The 18989-nt window shown below is 42.4% G+C and overlaps 1 protein-coding gene across 5 annotated transcripts in view; it reads left to right on the top strand.

Annotated features, from left to right (window-relative positions):
- The window catches only part of FNIP1 (folliculin interacting protein 1), a 70585-nt gene that overhangs the window by 15117 nt on the left and 36479 nt on the right, over window positions 1-18989 (top strand). For all 5 annotated transcript variants that reach the window (XR_012044082.1, XR_012044083.1, XR_012044084.1 and 2 more), the window contains exon 2: window positions 15619-15745. Coding sequence is in view for 2 of the 5 variants with exons in the window: in XM_072872156.1 (XP_072728257.1) it covers window positions 15619-15745 (127 nt within the window). In the remaining 3 variants the exon portion in view is untranslated. The remainder of the gene's footprint in view (window positions 1-15618; window positions 15746-18989) is intronic.

Raw genomic sequence — 18989 nt, forward strand, 5'->3', positions numbered from 1 at the left:
ACCGCTCTGCGTGCAGAAAGGTTGCAGAAGTGGGCAAAGCATCGCATCGGACTTTTGAAGGTGTTGGAGGATGCTTAGGTGGCAAGTGACAAACACAGTGGTGTCAGACAGTTGTTGATTCACGGGGAGTATCTATCATTAGCACTCGTGGGATATCGGTATAAATGAGCACCACGTACAGATAGGCCAGACTGGGATTTCATTCCATAGATATTAATTTGTTATACTTGTTTATACAGTCATCCTCTGTCTTTAGTTTGCAGTTGTTCCTATGTAACTGAGATGGGTTTTTGGTGAAATCTGAGGGGGGAATAAGACTGAGTCAGCACTCTACTTGAGCCATGTGCTTTAAGTATGTAAGTAGTTTCATTGCTCCCAACAAAACCGCTCATGTGCTTAGCATTAGGCATGTGTTTTCAATAAGTTGCTGATCCAGAGTCTAATTTTTTTTTTTTTGAGTAAAATCTACACAAATGAGGAGGGTAGGACTACAAACACACAATGTTTAAAATGTTACAAATCAAAGATTTAAGGTAGCAGTATTCAGGAAGAAAGCTTTTGGCATTTAATGCATTTTAGTGACACACTGAGCTTAAATGTCCCCTTTGTTGGAAAAATGATCATTATCTGTTAATTTTATGTGACTGCCTTGATAAAGGACCTGGTAATGTAGCAAGCTAAAGTTCGCTGTAGTCCTCTACACCACCAGGCTTTAGACAGAAAGCAGCATTTTGGGATTATCCCTACGTCAAACCTCGGTTGAACCGAGTACATACAAATAATTGTCTGCCAGCTTTTCCTATTACAACTGTACACAGTTTGTGAAATTGGTTTACCATGTCCTGAAAATTTCTTTGATATTTTTAAAAGCCTGTTGCTATGGCAGCCGGACCCCATAACAGAAAAGCTTTTTGGTAACAAGAAGGCTAAGAAATTCTGTTAAGATTCAGGAATAAAGCTATAGCAAAATAGCTTGTATTCTTTTTTCGAAAGCAAACAAAGCAACCCCAGAGGAAAGCATGATATCCTGAAGCAGCTTGGACCTGGATTACCAGATGGAAGGGCACACCCTGCTCGCAGGGCTTGCTGAGCTCGGCCGGGGAGCTCGCCCTGCAAATGCTCAAGCTGGTCTCAGCCCTTACGGCAGTGAAGAATCGGGGAGTTCACAAGCATCTTGCTCTGAAATCGTTGAGATGTCGTCTTTTTTTTTTTTTTTTTCATACGGAAAGGTTGAAGTGATTTGTTGGTTTGGCTGATGGGCAAGGAAACATGAGTTTTGCTTCTCAGAACTGGATGTCCCCTTTGTGCTTTGCTAGTACAGAAACTGGCAGAACAGGCATTACTTTTTCTTTGACGTTAAGGCTTGCAGCCCTGTTTCCTTGTGTCTCATGACTGAGTGAATCAACACCTAATTAAACAGTCACATGAGGGACAGAGTAAAATGCTGCTCAGGCACTGATCATTGTGAATCTTTGGAGAATAACTACTTACATCTGTCTTCCTCCTTCTCCAAGGAACCCTGAACAGCTGCAGCTTTGCTTTTTTTTTTTTTTTCCAAGGGAAAAAAGATCACGTAAACCTCAGCTAAAGCAATGCTGTCTGGGCAGAAAAATGGGACCTGGGGTAGGGGGAAAAGAAGACTTGGAAGTACTGGGCAAAATCTTGAGAAATTGGAATGATTTGAGTTTGTGGTGGGGATGACTTAGCTGAAAGCTTGAAGTTGTAGTCCTGGTGCATTTGACACTCCTGGGAATTTAACTGAAAATGTGAATGTTGGGCAAGGAAGTACAGTAAGCTCTTTGGAGTGGTCTGGGGGGATTCTTGATATTTTTAATATTAGTTGTAATTCTTTTGCTCGCAGCACGTTATGAAAGGTCCATAACAATTGCTTTCCATCTCTCAGTGGCAAATACTTGTGTGGAGATTTACTGGGCTCTCAATTATCACTCAGTCACAAGAGCAGCCACCTTAATCAATTACACGGACGTGGCCTACAGCCAAGGAATGCTCAAATCCCCATGCTGCCTGCTCGCGCTGTATGACTTTCACCACCAAGGCAATATTTTTTTCCCCTTAAAAAAACCTCACGAAACAAGTATTACAGGATGTTTTAATCAGCGTAAGCAGATGGCTACCTCCACCCTGACACGGCAGTGGGCTTCCAGGTAGCGCGTGGGACGTGCTGGGCTCTGCAGCAGATGCCTGGGTCTATAGCAGGCGGTGTTATTGCCATCGTGCCCTGGCACCGGAGGTGGCGGTGGTTGGGATGCTCCATGGTGCAGTGTTTCCAGGCTGGAGGTATCAACCAGGGGTCATCCTGGCCTGCCTGCTGCGAGGCTGGTGGGGTTCGGGGCTGGGCTCAGCCCAGGAGAAAGCAGGGTCTGGGCAGCTGCCCTGGCAGGGACCCACTGCCTGCAGCGACCCTGGGCACAGCATCCTGGTCGCCCACCCCGGCACAGCTCACAAGTTAAAAAGCATGACATAAAAAAAATGCAGCTGTTTACATTCTGGTTTTTTAGCCTTTAAAAAGATATTTATTTCCTGATATATCTACCTGATAAAAAAGTGGTTATTTAGATGTTTACTCAGTGTTGGTGCAGAAATCACATGGCATGTCAGGCATAGTGAGAGTACACTAGCAATTTGTTTATGCACCTTGCAGCTTTTTTTTTATATCTCCTGAAGTAATGTATTGAGAATCTCAGTTTTCACTTGTGTAAAAAGAAGAAAGGAAAACTGGCATAGTCCTTACAGTTGCTGGGAAGAGCGTGAAAATAAAAGCCTTAAAGACTCTTTAAGCTGAAGATAAATACAATTAATTCAATGTTTGTCTATTAAAAAATGAAAATGTCAGGATTCCTGAACCAACGTGCTCTTGTTACATCAGGAGTCATTGAAGGGTTTATTAGTAATATTAGAATTGATAGCACTTGTGGAGCTATAGTGATCCCTCTAAGATGTCTTCATTTTCATGGCAACAGAGTTCTTGCAGTCAACCTTGACTCTAATATATCTTCTTTTCCCTTCGTTATATCATCTATTAATATCTGTGATCTCCAAGTTAAAAAGCAGCAATTCACCATTAAGTTATCTGAGCAATAAACTTTATAGTTGATACATCTAAGCCCGTGAGCGCATTTTTTCTGTCTAGAACTGTGAAACAGTCACTTTTTTATCATATTAGTAATTCTCAACAGTGGTAGCTCAGATGCAACATAGATGCTGGGTTTCATGGGCCAAGTTTGCTTTATTGTCTACTGGAAACTCTCATGTATCAGGCAAAGATAGATGCTGCATGTCACTGAGTGTTGTATTGTCATTCACATTTTGAAGAGGGGATGGAAAACAGAAGTTAGCTTTATGTGTGGGTTTAAGGATTGAAGAACCTATCTAGACATCTCCAGAATTACACAACCTAAAGGGGGGAAAAAAGACTTCCCCCCATAACCCTTCTCTGCTACTCTAGATGTGTAGCATCACTGTGTGACTTTGGACAATTCTTTATTTCCACCAACTGTTTATGTGTAGCAAAAGCAATTTGTATTGCAACTTTTTTCTTCCCAACTTTTCATTAAACACACAATACTGAACTATTTACACTTTATTTTTAATAGCTACAGCAAAAGATTATTATGCTCTGCACACCCGAGAGTGCACAATAAAATAACTGTTTGGCAGGGGGAAAATGCCCTGTTGTCTTGCAGTACCAGTTGGTATTATGGAGGTTTGTTCGGTGTCTTATTTATAGTAGATTGCAATTCGAAATGTGATACAAAACAAACACCAATGTTCCAGTAGCTTAACCATGCATCAGCTTTTTACTTTGGTAGTTCTTTTTATTTTAAGCATCTTTTATCATGGCTTGAAAAATTACAACAGTGAAGGGACAGTCAATCTGCTGAGGTCTCAGCATCCACGTTCTTAAAAGAAAGATAATGTTGCATGTTGCACCCTCCAAGCATGCTCCCAGGCGGATTCGCATTTATGCTGATGCTCCTTTATACTGCCCGGAGAGACAGTTTATTCCAGTCATGAGATGTCTTGCTGCTACTGAGAATCCTGTGTACGGAGAGTTTATAAACTTTGGTTCTCTGTTGATTTTTTTTTTTTTTTGGCATATGAAAAGCACTTTTTTCAGTATTTAAAAATCTGGTTTCCTTTAAAGAAAATGGGGCCTAGGTTTTGAAAAACCTGCAGACTGCTTGAAGTGATCTTTCTCATCATTTTGGCTCTTGCTGACCTTTGGCTGGGCTTATGTTTGTGCGTGCATATCTATGGTGCGTGCAGGTATGTGTGTGAGCTCCAGTTGTATACGGAAGGTTTATGCTTTAACACTGTCCACTATTCTTCTCCAGCAGTGAGGAATTCAGTGGAACTTTGTTTTGCAGGGATACAAAAATGGACAGAAAGCACATTTTCTTTTAAAAAGTCTAGCTCAGTGGTAATCCTACTAAGGCAAGTATTTTGTAGAGAAATTATATCCAAGTATTTCTAGTCAGATTTCAAATAAAATCCTAATTGGTTTTCTCTCTTTTTGTCTAGCGTGGCTTCCAGCTCCTACCTTGGTGCATTACTAAGCAATAAACATTTCTTGGCTTGCTTACTGCCTCTTTGTCATGTGCATTTACAACACGTGTGAGGGAAGCCTTCTTTCACGAGAAAGACTAAAAAAACTTGTTAAGGCAGTGGAGAACAAAAATGAGTAATTTCATTACTTTTTAGCTTGTGGTTGGAGCAAACTATTGTCTCCTCAGTTTAAAATCAGGTGATCTATACCCAAAAGGTGCGTATGAGCCTTTGCAGTATTTCTAAACGTTTTCAGAAATGCCTTTGGATAAAATGAAGAAAGTAATTCTTTTCAGTGCTCTTTTGTTTTGAGGATTTTTTTTTTTTTGGCTTGTGCATGTTTAAGAATGAGCCGCAGCCCCAGTCTGGCACTGAGGTCTGCACAGAACCCCTGGGGTGGGAAGTACTTCGTCCTCTCGGCCGATCCATGTGGCTGGACACCATCACCCACATCTTTCCCAGCCGCAGTCGGGTGGATGTGCATGGATACTGAAATGCCCTCCCAGGATCTCTCTGGAAGGCGATGGGCTAAGGCAGGAGATTTTGATCACTTTATTTCTTGAACTTGTTAAATGTTTTTCTGAAGCTAGAAAATATTATCAGCTTTGTTTTCCAAGTTCAAATTTACATGCGCGCACACACACAAAAACCCTGCACCTTTTCAAAGTGATGGAGAATATCATATTCCCTGGCAAAGCCGAATACTGCTTAGGTGGTAAATGAGGGACATTTTTGGAATTGAGGGGGGGTGTGAGGGTGGGGAAAGCTGCCTTTCTGGAGACACCTTTCAATGATACATGCCCTAGGCCTGTTGCAAACCCCATAAAGCTTTCACAGCATAGGTGAAAACAAGTTACTGTAGCTGGAATACAACCAATACTGTAATTATAACTTTTTTTTTACTAACCAATGGCCCATTTTGGGTTTTATTTTTATTTCCCCCCCTGTAGAAACAGTACAGATAAGCAGTGAGGAGCAGCCGAGGGGCTGTGCCGTGCCCCTCTGCACTGCAGGCTGCCGTCAGTTGAGCAGGGTGGGTTACGGTTCTGCACACCCGCCTTGCGTTCCCCCATCCCTGCATGGCCTGGACCTTCTCTGAGCACGGCTTTGCGTCTGCGGTTGGCAGCCAGTAGGTTTGGATTTGAGTGCAGGCTTGGACCCAGGTTTAAAATACCATAGCTACATACTGGTGTGACCAGAACATCTCGCTGTCCTCAGAAATTTAGAATCAGACTTTGTTTTTGAAAACTTCTCTCCTCTGTTCCAGCTCAGTTAATAGGATGTTCGCTGTGCCTGGATATACACCTAGAGAAGAGGATGGTGCGTGTTTAATCTTAAAGAGGCCTGAGTATTTTCTTGGATGTGGGAATGGTGACAGTGTGTTTGAACCAACATTGGGTATCTGAAGTCCTTCCTCAAGCAATAAATATTCACTGATCTGGCTAAAACACTATTTACTCTATGTACACTTTGAGTCTGTCTCTATTTGAAGAGAAATTCCTTCCAGTATTTTTCCTGGTCAGTTGTTGGATGAAGGCTGGGTCTGCTTTCAAAGCACTTGTCTTTAATACGCATCAGGTTACCCTGAGGTAAAATGGAAACCTTAGATGTTACTCCTGTAAATAAATGTTTACATAATATATTGCACTGAACTTCTCAGCATTGCATGTCTAAGGAAAAAAGGTCACTTTTGACATCAGTAACCTTTAGAGAGCAATGCGTTTGCCACACAGGTAAAGAAAGTTACTGTGCACAGCACGTTCCTTTCACTAGATCAAGAAGGCAGGAAGAGGTCAAATGTTACTGCTTACAACTCCCAAGGCTTGGCATTTTAAGCTTTAAAGGCAAGATTTGGTTTTAAGGCATGGGTCCTGTAAACAGTACACACCCAATTTTGCTCATGTGAGTAATTCCATTGAATTCCCTGGCACTAGTCACATATGAAAAGCTGAGTCTATAATGTACGTCTGTGTGGGGTCAGGACCTCAGCTCTTCATTTCAAAATGAGAAATTTCCTATGTAACATTCATGGTCACAAAAGATAGTGGGTTTGGATTTGGAACGAAGTAAGCATCTATCTCTTTGCGTTTGTGTCAAAATACTTGCCCAGCACCAAATATCAAAATACTACCTTCCTATAAGTCAGCAGCAAAAGTGCTGTTGTGTCAATAGATTAAGAATTTCTCCCTGAACGTAATCCAGCAGATGTGTAGCAGAAGAGGGAGCTCAGTATTCTCCGGTAGAATCCATCCTGGGTGGCAAAACATCATCCGGGCTGTTGGGATTGCTGGGTCTGGGGACCAGAGCCCATGAACAAGCGCCTCAGCTCACCCGCTCTGTGATATCGGGGAATCATCGATAGCCTCAACTTTTTGTGGTGGGGTGCGGTGGAACAGGAGATCCTGATGATAAATGGATTTTTGCTGCCTTTGTATTTGAAATATTGGCAAAACCTGTAGGTTTTCCTACAGTAGGAGCTATGATGCTACAGCCTCCTGCGTTTATATATTTCTTGATCTTTGTCCAAATGTAATACAAAATTAATAGTATGAATGATTAGCCCCACATATGCCTGTGACAATAGTTGATGGCTTTTAATGTGCATTGCTTTTTTGGATGCCTGGTTCCTTCTTCACTTCCCTGTCCATCCCTCTCGCTCCTCCCCCACAATTTAGAGAAAAAAAGTTCTTTAAATAGCAAGCTCTTTGCTTTTGTGATGTGCCGGGCAGCCTTCCTAGCATGGCCCGGGTTACCACAAGAGCAATCACGAAACCTTGTTTACAGCTATCAGGTTGGTCAGGATTTCTTTGTGGGCATTATTTCACATCTTTTTTTTTTTTTTTTTTTTTTTCCCCCTCCTAAAAAAACGTATATATTGCCATCCAGTTGTCTTGCATGTTCCTGATGCTTCACTTGTAATATTAATGAGCCCTTACAGGGCATACAGTGCTTTCTTTGTTCTTATAGGAGCTGATGGGGAGGGGGAGTGGGTGCTGCTGTGATGCGCGGAACAGAGCTGGTTTTACTTAGCCTGCAGACACGCTGGAGAGCTCAGCACCGGCCATGCAAAGGCAGGCAGCAAGCATCGGTAGCTGTAGGCACCTCTTCCCCCTTCCCAGCACGCCTGCAAACAAGACCCCGTGTAGCTGGGACCTTTAAAGGCCCGTATTTGAGGGGTGAAATGGTGGGCAGGGGTCGGCGGCGGCGCTGGGCTTGGTGGCGGATGGCGGCTCCAGGTGGCACACGCTGACAGCTGGGTCACATGATGGCTGTCAGCGCTCACTTTTCCACCCCTCTGCCTCCGCTCTCCCGGGTTCCAGCACAAGCATCCCATCGCTTCCAAGAATGTAAAGGCTGGGGGTGCAGCCTGGAAGGAGGCCGCGTTGCTTTGCCCCCCCCCCGCTTCTTGTCCGAGCAGGCTGAATTCCCGACGGCCGCGGGTCGCGGAGGTGCAGGACGGACGGCAGCCACAGTTGCCAGGGGACTTCGGTCATGAGACTCAACTCCGATCGCGTTCGCTAGAGGAGGAGGATAGATGGGACTGACATGTACGCTCCGGCGCCTGCCAAAGCAGCGCTTAGCTTTCCAATGAATTAGATCGATCTTCTCTGCAGCAATACACTGGAAGAGACAAAGGAATGGGGAAGACGGGCGATATTTACTTGAGCTGAAATCCCGGGCTGTGCAACAGCATGGAGGGGCAGGATTTGGGTTATGAAACTCCAGGGCAGTGCAAACCCAGCCTGGTGCAAACGCCGATATTGCGCTTCAGCGAACTGCTTGCTTTAAGGCGGGTTTTGTGATCCTGTTGCTAGGATGAAGCCTTTTGCATTGCAGCATGGAGAGTCTTTTGTCTGAGTTAAATTCAGACCTCTTGATATGTCACCTGACAGTCTTGTGGTTTTGGATGAATATGGCTCATTGCTATTATTAACCTGAGTTGGCAGCTGGGCACAACAGGAGTTTATAGGGATTTTGAAAAGTGGAACTGCTCGGGGGACAAAGATGCTTCCCAGGTACAGTCACTGCACAGTTCTTGAGATTATTTTGATTACTTGAAAGCTTAATATTTTCACTGTGATGAAAGTATTTATTTTCCAGAGATGTGAAGCTTTTAGAGATTTACTTTTTTTATGGTTCTTCTTAGAATTATATGCTAAATGGCACGAATGCGGGTTTTTTTTTTCCCTGAATTGGTTCTATCTGTTGTAATTTTGCAAAGGGAAGTGCAGTCTACTTGAATAATGTAAAATATTGTGTGCAATGCTAGTGAATTTAACTGAAAGGAACTGTGTCTTGTTTGTGTGTGTTTTTTATTAAAACAGGTATTTCAGAAGAGCACAGAGCTTGTGTGTGTGTGCATCTATGTGCATATATTTGCATGCATATATGTGCTTAAATCAGCTAAAAGCTGAACAGGTACTTTTTGACAGGACATATGTGAAGTAGTCCCAAAAATATTCTCTGAAATTACTAATATGAATTGTAAATTCTGAAGCAGTGTAAATTGCAAAGTTACTCAACATGCTACACATCTTTAACAAAAACCTTCCAACCTACTTATTTTCAATATCACACTCCAGATTGTGATTAATGTGTTGACTAGACTGCACCTAACATGTATATATTATGTCTTTTTGCTTGCGGAAAGGCATCTGGCTCATGTATTGGACTTTAGAGTATAAATTGGGTACCTTAATGAGAGCCAAGTGACTTGGTAGAAGGGAGAAAAAAATGAAAACAAACTAAAGTCAGCTTCATATACAGTTAAAAGAATTGGACAGAGCCAAGGACCCTGGAAGCCGATTGAAGTTTAGGTCCAAGTTTGTTATACTGAGTGTGAAATATCTGGCTGACTGAATATGTGCCTAGTGTACAATATGTGCTTAGTGTAAGCAGCAGAAGTTTCCTGGAGCTCAAGTAGTGCAGCTATTCAAGGTGAGGATTGCTAAGCTGGTAAACGAACGAGACAGATTTATAGATGTGGCATGGAGCTGACCTCTACAGTGCTGCAGTGCCTGTGGACGTGTCACCTTCCTTCAAGAAATGAAAAGGGGGCGGCTTGGATATTTTTTTTTTTAAAGAAACATTATTTCCTCCTGATAAATGTTAAAAATGTAAGTGCTACAAGCAGTCACCCGTCGTGAGTGGTTGTCCCTGAGATGATCCACCATCTATCAGTTCTTCCAAGCTTCCCGGAGTACAGGTCCGTTGACTTTTGCAAAACCCCAGCTGAGGTCAAAGTGATAGAGGACAGCGTTGCCCAAAGCGATGGGTAAACTCCTTCGCAATCGATTGTCACAGGCTCCCTCCGTGGCCTTGGTCAAGTCACAAACGCCGGTTTTCTCTGCAGGATCAGCAGGCGTTCACCACAACAGTCACACAACCCTGAAGTGACCTCAACTCTTGTAAAGATAATTATCTTGCAATATTTTTTCTAACTATAGGCCCCGTGGTTTCTAGTTTAGGGATCTTCTTCCTCCTCACAGCCTTATGGTCATGTTATGTCACCAGCATTTAAATGGAATCTCTCGCTGAAAATGCCAACTTTACAAATTGGCAATGCAGTCTGGATCATCCTTATCATATGAATCCTGACAAAGTTCTTTTGCGTTTCAGGTGTTATTATTAAAAAAAATAAATAACCTGCCCATGCCTCTTTCAAAAAAGCTAATGGATGGTCTTCCAAAGCTGGAAGCATTATCAACATGCCGTACATGGCTGTTTTCCTTGCTTCCGAATTAGCTGTGCTCTTTCAGAAAGGCCTACAGAGCTGTCTTTGTACAATAGCGGTCAAATAATAAGCCAATTATTGAATTGCAGTAGGAAGGTATTAAAATACATAGAATACCCTCCCCTTGTGTCCTATATACTCAGCTTTTGTTGCATGTTCTCAGAGCCAAAAGAACAAATCCAGTAACAGATAATAGAAATGTACAGAGGAATTTGGGCAGGAGAAGGGAATCCCTTGTTGGAAAAAGCATCTCGGGCAGGGGTGAGAGGTGTATGATACGATGGTTGGGCGAGGCAAGGACCATTTGCCTTCTGCTTCTGATCACCCTTCCCTATAACAAAGCAACGGCGGGATCCTAAATACGATTGGGCTGTATATGTACAGGTGAGCATGCTTCGATGTGAATGTGCATCTCCGTGGAACGTGAAGGTAATCTGCATCTGAAATACCCCAGTGCGCCCAATGCAACGGTCTCATACTTACGACATAAGCTCTTCAAGACAGGGACAGTCTCTGTCCAGCGCTTGTGTAGGAGTTGGCTGGGTCTAAGCACCACCGTAACAACAATAGGACATGAAGAGGATCATCTGCAGTTGGAGATAAGCCCTGGGGATCCCTATGCCTCTGTTCTGATGCTCATCTTAACAGGAGTAAAGCAAGACGTTTCCTTCCACGCGGAGCCCCGCGAGGAGGGCATGGGGCGAGGTGGGCCTGCCGTCTGCTCTGCCCTGGCTGTTCCTGTCAGCTTTTTAAAAGGTGCTAACATGAAAAACATGCAGAACAGATAAGCTAGCATAAACTATAAATATCATCTGCGTAGATGCATTTAAAAATAGTTGGAAGTGATTCATCACCAGGCAGTTTTTATAACTATGGGTAACATGATGTAGGGAAACAATAGTTTGACTGATAGTTTCAACTTACTTCTTCAATGATTAGTCACATTCGGGTTTTGAGCAACTTTACTTTTTAGCAAACTCTTTTACAGTTCTTACCTGGTTAATATCTCGATCAGCTTGCTTCAGTTGCTTTTCTTTAAGACTTCTAAAATATCTGTGTTAATTATTAAAAAGTAATTGGATACTACCTAAGCTGTGTTAGTATGAAATTGTTTTAAATGTGAAGTCTCAGGCAGGAGGAAAAATACTATTAAGCTGAACCCTTAATGTAATGAAGAAGTGCTGTTCATGTTGTAGTGGAAACAAGGAGGAAGGAATGTACTTGCTTTCAATTACAGGGGAAAAATCTTGTATTTTAATTGGTGGAGTGGTAACGAAGGATTTTTTGTGTCTGTCGTTTCATCTATTAAAACTTGCACAGAGTTTAAAAGAATACCAAGTTAAAGCCATTCAGTTGCCTCTTGCTGAGAAATGTCTGGCAGTAATAAACTCCAGGAACTAGATGCATGAGAAAAATCCATCCTTGGAGAGAATTTGGAGTTCTGGATTGCCATGCAACTTGCAGTGGAGATGTCAGGAAGCGTGTAATGGATCTGTAAATGTAAACTACAAAAAAACTACAAATCCTGGTGGCTGAATGTAAAAAAGGCAGGAAAACAAAACGGGTGAAAGAGCAAGAAGAGCTGAACAATAGCAGGGCTTAAGTGTGACCATGCATTAAAATACCATTTTTCAGGCCTTGATTTCATTATTATTAGTTTCTAATAACTTCATCATTATTCATGTGGAAGTTTGCTTTTCTGTCCCAAATAATTCCTTTCCCTTTGTGTTTTCTACTCGCATTAGCAGCTGTGCAGGGGGGTTGGACCAGATGACCTTCCAACCTCAAGCAGTCTGTGATCGTCTGAGATCTGGTTTTACCTGATTTGTTTCTGAAATATCCCACACAGCGTTTATACAGATTTCTGCCTCATTCTAGTCATATAGGTATTTCTGAACACCTCATTCGAGAAATATCAGTATCTGTGTAGTGGAGATCTCCACAGGACTGGTGTCCTGCTCAGAAATCATTTGTTTATCACTATTTCTTCTCCTGCTCCACGCGTGAACTCGCTGCACTAACTGTGTGGCAAAGTCACAGACGCTTCCACTGGTGAAAAGATCGTTGGGGTTTTTTTGGTGGTGGTTTTTATGTTTGTTTGTTTGTTCTGGGTTTGGTTTGGGTTTTTTTCTTTAAATATAATCAGTTTCAAGGAAAGATCAAAGACTGGTAGATAGGTTGCGCAGGAAAAAGTCCTCATTAAGGGAACCGTCATTTCCAGAACAGCGTGGGAGATGGAGGCTCGCCTTTCATTAACATTACTAGAACATTTGATTCTACGTCTCCTGGTTTTCCTATAACAATCTCAAGAAAACATCAGTTAAATGTCAAAGTTAGTTTCCTTTTATAAACAGAACTAATTATATTCAGAAGATCTAGGTCAGTTTTCATCTGCCTGAAGAGCAGCGCTGGAGTATTGCCCTGTTATATTTGTTTTGAGAACGTGCCCTGCGTATTACACGCAGGAATTTGTACCTTTCTGGGGATAATCTACCCAGATATCAAGCTAAACGGTATTTTAAAGCTGCTAACAGCAATGGCAAAGCTACTCCCTGTCCTGCTTCCTCCAGAAAAATGTGCCTGGCTGGGAGGTGGTGGGGGTGAGTCGGAGGTGCCAGTCTGCCTCTGTTTACTGTCTGTCTAAGTGAACTTTCCCCCAGGTCTCTTAAAGTTTCTTCTGGTTTGGGAAGTGGCCCGCTATTGCCAGGGAGTGTTTTTGCAAGGCTGACATGTGCTTAAGGACTCTGTTATGTAATGGAGATAATGCTTGTTTGGAATTATCACAAATTATGATGGATAATATCTACTAAATGCTTGTCTAGAGAAAGTTAAAATGTCATGTGAAGAAGCTGAGAAGTAAACAAGCTCTTGTTACCTTGATCAAATATGTTACCGAATACAGCAAGAGTTTTATATTTAGCTTTCTCTCCTCTTAGCGTGTAATCTGCTCTTGGAGCTTTTTATAAGTAGACTTTCCTAAGATCTGGAACAGCTACTGCCCTTCTTTGCCAGTAATTTCAAAGTCAAATATCAAAAGTACTAGGTAATGGAAGACATGCTTTTGTCTAAGTGTGAAGGAAATTCAAATGCGTTGCAAGGGTGGAGCAAGCGATAGCACCTTTTTGGCAAGCAATTCATTGTTATTGTCACATACTGTTTCTTTATAGGAACCACAGTGGCCTATCTGGAAACAAAATGCGTTTCCAGGCTTCCACTGATTTCACTTAAATATAAGGAGACGGTTCCTCCAGGAAGCCAGTTTATCCAGCGGTCTCACTTGCCGCCTCACCTCTAGCTGAAGTCAGGCTCTTACAAGTAACTGTTCCCAGCTCTAGTGCCTTTGAGCCTCTCGGTTGATAACACTCCAGATATGCATCAAACAATATGGGTTTTGTTGTCTTCCATTTTCTGCAATGCAAGGTGGGGCTCATTAGCAGAGCCCCTCGTAAATGTAAGCTCTGCCCAAACAGAGAGGGTGCAGGGCTCTTTGCCCCCAAATCTAGACATCTAGTTATTTCAGTTTCAAGTTGCTCAAGCTTTTTTCTTGTAATAAGTTGCTTTTGACATTTGTTGCACACTATCTTCTCTGCAACTTCTGTTTTTCTCTCCTGTTGCTAAATGGTGGGGCTGAGCACATTAGGAAATTGATTTCCTCTCTTAAGAGACTGAGTAACTGTATGTCTTGGTGCTTAGTTTCACCTCGCTGGGACTACAATAGTTGTAAAGCCTGTGAATCTATATAGGACAGGCTTAAAAACTTCTGATAGGCAACGATGGCTTTGGTGATCAAATTGATTCTCTGCTGTGACCTATTATAGAAATTGTTGGGTTACAAATCATCATTAGTGTACTGATCACATAAAGCATGGGTGCAGAGAAGGAAACCTTTGGGTTGGTGAATTAGAGGGGCAGAGGAGAAGAAAATTTACCATAGTCTTGGAGTCTAGCGTGCCAGGTTTGCTTTAATCCATATTATCACTTCTGGGTGTCTTTTTGCTGAAATAAATGTACAGCTCCTTCTTGTAAACTGGGAGCCTGTATCCTTCATTAATGGCTGGAAAGTTCCAGGGCCTCATTTCTCATTTCTTGGGGTTTCATGCTAATGCTGCTTGCCTAAAAGCCAAGGATGAGGGAGATAGAATTTCACTTGATCTAGGAAATGGCGCGTGACTAGCTGAAAGATAATTCCTGTTGGTTTCATGGATGGAGCAGTCGTCTTGTTTTCTATCTTCCAAGAACCGAGAAGATATCTGTGAAAATGGATTCCCGAGCCCACGGGCAACAATGCTTGCTGGGCTTTAAAGTGATGGCTGGCTTTTTAAAATGGAAATTTAAGATCATGGCTACAAAGCACCCTTAAAGGCAAGATTATGCATTGGTATTCAAGCCTGAGCCCTGCAAGTTCTCCCTTTGCAGAGCTCCTCTGAAGTCAGTGGCACTGGGGAAGACAGAGGCTCAGGAAGGCTCCTTTCCTTGTTACTGACTGCAAAACCAGTTTGGGGATAGATGTGTTAGAAGAGGACTGCTGTGTGTGTTTTGCTGACCCATGCAGCAGCATGGCCTTGAATCACAGTGGCTTAAGTGGAGATTATTTCTAAGTCTGAATGTAGCGAGGACCTGAGTATATTGTCAGGACCAAGCTACACGTGGTGCTCTGTTCCTGAGCATCAAAGCATATATATTAGTATGGATGTTGTACTTTATAATGCTGCAGTTAGTTCTGTACACCTATGTTACTACAGTGTTTGTGAAACCTGAAGAAGGGTAGGAAAGGTACTTTGCATTTTTTTCAGCTGTGGAGTTCAGTGGTTTGCCAACCCATGAGGCTGAAAACCCATGACTACAAATGCAGAAATTCATTACTTAAGGGAGAGGCCAGTGTGAATATATACCTTTTTTCTTTTTGCTTTTGAATTGTGAATGCTTTCAAGCTAGTGCTTGCAATGATGAGGGACTCATCGTTTCTTTTCTTTAAACACAAAAGCTGAGTTCTTCTATGACTTTGATTTCAAAAAGCTGGAACTTGAAGAAAACATTAAGTATCACAAGAAAGCACAAGAGCTAGTAATGCTGCGCACATCATTGTATATGGTTGTAGTGGACTGGTGCCGTTTATGCCGGTGTAATTTGGCAAGTGTAGGGGAAAGAAAAAACCAAAAGGCATCGGTCTGGCTGCAGGATCAAATAGTCTGATGAAATGGCATTGCATTTGCTTGACTTTGTTTTAATAAAGTTGTATGTACAGATAATGTAGAAAGAACAGTGTAATAAAGAGTTGTGGTAATTGATCCTTCTGCTCTTTTATTTTTTAATTAAAGCTGGCCTTTGCCGGAGTTTGACCCAAGTCAGATCCGACTGATTGTGTATCAGGACTGCGAAAGAAGAGGACGGAATGTCTTATTTGACTCCAGTGCTAAAAGAAAAATAGAGGATGTTTCGGTGTCGGTGAGTATTTTACTCATTTACACGGTTATCGTCTATATTTTTTAAAATTGCAAGATTCATAAATCACAAATGTTCTGTTTTATTCATGTCAACATTTAAACGTCAGTTATATGCAGGGCTATATTTAAATGCCTGTTAAGTTGCAAATTATTCAGGCTTCAGTGATTTCACTCTTAACAGCTTTAAATACTGTAGTGATCTCTTATTCCTGGGCTTGTCTACATTCTGCTCTTTCAAAGAGGATTCCTTCCTGGGGCTGCAGCAGGCAATGCTGGGGGGCTGAGGCAGGGCATAAACTGATATTTGTGGATGTGCTTTTATGCCACGGTGGGGTCTGCATTCTTAATTGGAAGGTCCTCCCAGTCCTGTGTCCTCTTGCGTCCTGTTTGCTTAGCTTTTGCCAGTCGTTGTTTCTATGCTTTGCTGACAGTTTTTTCACAGAAAGTTACTTGAAAACTTTTCCTCTGGTTTTCGTTTTGGCATGGTCTGCATGGTAATCTATTAATTGAAACTGTAATGGATGCAGTCAGATGAGGATACTTCCTTCTAAGGGCTCTGGCCAGAAGATTAATTTCTAGCCACAGTGCTATTGTGTGAGGTTGGACAACTTATTTTGCTGCTTTGAACTTCCTTTTCACCATCTCTGAAAACATTTGCAAACCATTTTAAGCTCTGCGAGCAGAAAGCACTGTGAACTGAAATTTATTATCCCAGTTGCTTTTACCCATAGGACCTACTAAGTTCTGTAAGCAGGAGTACACAAAATAACGTTACCCCCAAGCTCTGGTTTTCATGTTGGGTATTGGAGTACAGCCAGAGGATTCTTCATGCAGCTTTGTAAGCTCTTCCGGCCTATTGCTGAATGCTGCCAGCCTGATGCTTCTCATCCTGGTCCTGAGTGCTTCCTGTGGCCGCATATCCTAACCTCTGGGAGTCAGTTTGTGTCTCATCGGGCACTAACTTCCAGGCTTCTCCATCGCTTACTCTAGCGCTTTCCTAGCCATGAATCAAGATCCCAACTTCCTAGTTCTTTTTGAGAATTTGTGAAGTAAAGCAAGTTTCACAGATGTTGAACAAAATGCATCTTTCTTTTGAATTTCAACTTGTTAGAATGGCTGTATAATTTATAAATTCCTGTTCTTCTAGGTGTTCTTGCCAGGAAAACAGGTTTTTAAAGACAAGAGATCTTTAGAAGTGGTTTATTGGTACGAATTGCTGGCTATGCTTATTACTATTACTTCATTAGTTATAAAGCATTACTTCATTAATAAAAAAGACGTTGTACAGTATAAATCCTCTTGCCATATTTCAATTGATTTCTTGAAAGCCTAAAACCTCTTTAAGAAAGATCTGTACTTGCACAGTGAACTTGCGAACTTCACTGTTTTGGTTTATTTCAGAAAGATCGTTGACTGTGACAGCTCAACAGCAACTGAATAAATGTCTGATAATGAAACTAATATGGTTCCATATTAATCTCTCCTTTATTCTTCTTTGCTAAGGGGGAAGGGGGATGGAAACGGCTGTATTCACCATCTCTGTGAAATATGTGAGACTGGTGGAGGAAGACTGTTCCCAGGGTGTTTGAAATGCCCAGTACTCATCTCTAGTAACTTGATATATTTCTTCTTTTTTGTGGTATTAGGAACCTTTGAAAGAGACTATATTGAAACATTTGCTTGCCATGATATCTGCCTTCTGCAGCACTCAGATAATGACATGTCAGGCAAAACTTTCCTTGTAAAACAAAACTTTGCGATAGCAGAAACATTATGCAGGTAAAAACGTGCAGAAGAGTCCTCGGCTCGGCTTGCTGCGAGCTTAGTACAGGCTTGTACAGTTAGCAGTACGTACTGGCCATTTTCAAGGAATTGCATTGTTTATTTTTCTCGCTCTTTATCATCATTTTCATTAACAAAGACACACCCTGCCTATACAAAGCCAGATCTTGGCTCTAAGCACATTCCAAGGCACTGTTGCCCTTTTGCAGCAAGACATGTGGGTGGGCTGGGCACTCTCTCTTCTGAAAGGGTATCTGTTCACCACCCTACAAAAGCCAACGCTTTCTCCATTCCCCCCCCCACCCCCACCCCCCAACATGATTTATACCTCTGGATTTACGAATAACACTAGGGGGGAGATTTGCAAGAGTGTCTAGCAGTGGCCAGACTGTTCTGGTTGAGGTCTAATCAGTCTAACGCAGAAAACCGAGAGGGTTTCAGTTTGCTTTATGTTGCTGTGCTCTTCAGTTCCCATTTTCTGTTGCTTATGAGATGTGAAAGCAATTATAAGTTGAGAGTTGTATGCCTGCAGCAAGGTGAGATATACTTTGCTCTATTTTATATGTCTAATCTCTACATATGTCAAGAGTTGTGTGCGGTGGACCAAGATTGAACATGGCTCAGTCATTTGAATTCTATAGGGGAAGGTATGGTTATAAAATTTAAGGAGCATCAGAGCAAACTTTTCCAGACACAGATGCTTCAAGACATAAAACAGTAGGCTCTGACTTTTTGATGAGTGAAAACTGCAGAGTTTGTGCTCACACCAAGTTGGGCTCTAATTATTAAAGCATTACTGGGTTCATATTCTCCGTGAGGGAAATGTGACTATAACACAAATAAGGATTTTGTATTTTCATTGGATATTAAATCAGCCCCTTCATGTCTTCAGTAAAGCTAAATATTAGGTAAACAAAAATTTTGGGAGGGTATTGAACAGAGACAGACAGAAGGCAGCTGAGAGTTTGCAGTATGGCCATTAAAATATTTCAGTTGCGCAGGAGAAGTGATGTTTTCCTCGGGTCTCACTAGAGTTAAACTTGGCCAGCAAAGCTGAGCAGCAGTCTGGTGACTTGGAGGGCTGGCAGCCGCCGCACCGGGAATGTTGGCCGAAGGCTGTGCCAGGCGTTTCCACCGAGGCCAGGCAGAGATCCGCCTTAGGCAGCTGTGGGCACTTGGCATGGGGGGAGGCCGAGAGATCCCCTTTGTGAGTCCTATACCTTTTTTGGTGCTAAGCAGGAGAGGTTCTTTCCCGGCTTTCCAGGGGATGGGCTATTGATCAGCCGGGCTCTGTAAGCAGAGCCGACAGACTGCTGCTTCACAAGCATTAGAAAATTGGGCAACTCCCCTGTCTGAGTTCTGCCAGGGTATCCCAGAAGAGAGTGGCTGCCCTTTCCAGCCTGTGACACTAGGTCGTAAGCAAATGTATCAGAACAGGCATTTGCATATTGAGTATACCACGG

Source organism: Ciconia boyciana, chromosome 9 (genome assembly GCF_034638445.1).
Source record: "Ciconia boyciana chromosome 9, ASM3463844v1, whole genome shotgun sequence".
Taxonomy (NCBI): domain Eukaryota; kingdom Metazoa; phylum Chordata; class Aves; order Ciconiiformes; family Ciconiidae; genus Ciconia; species Ciconia boyciana.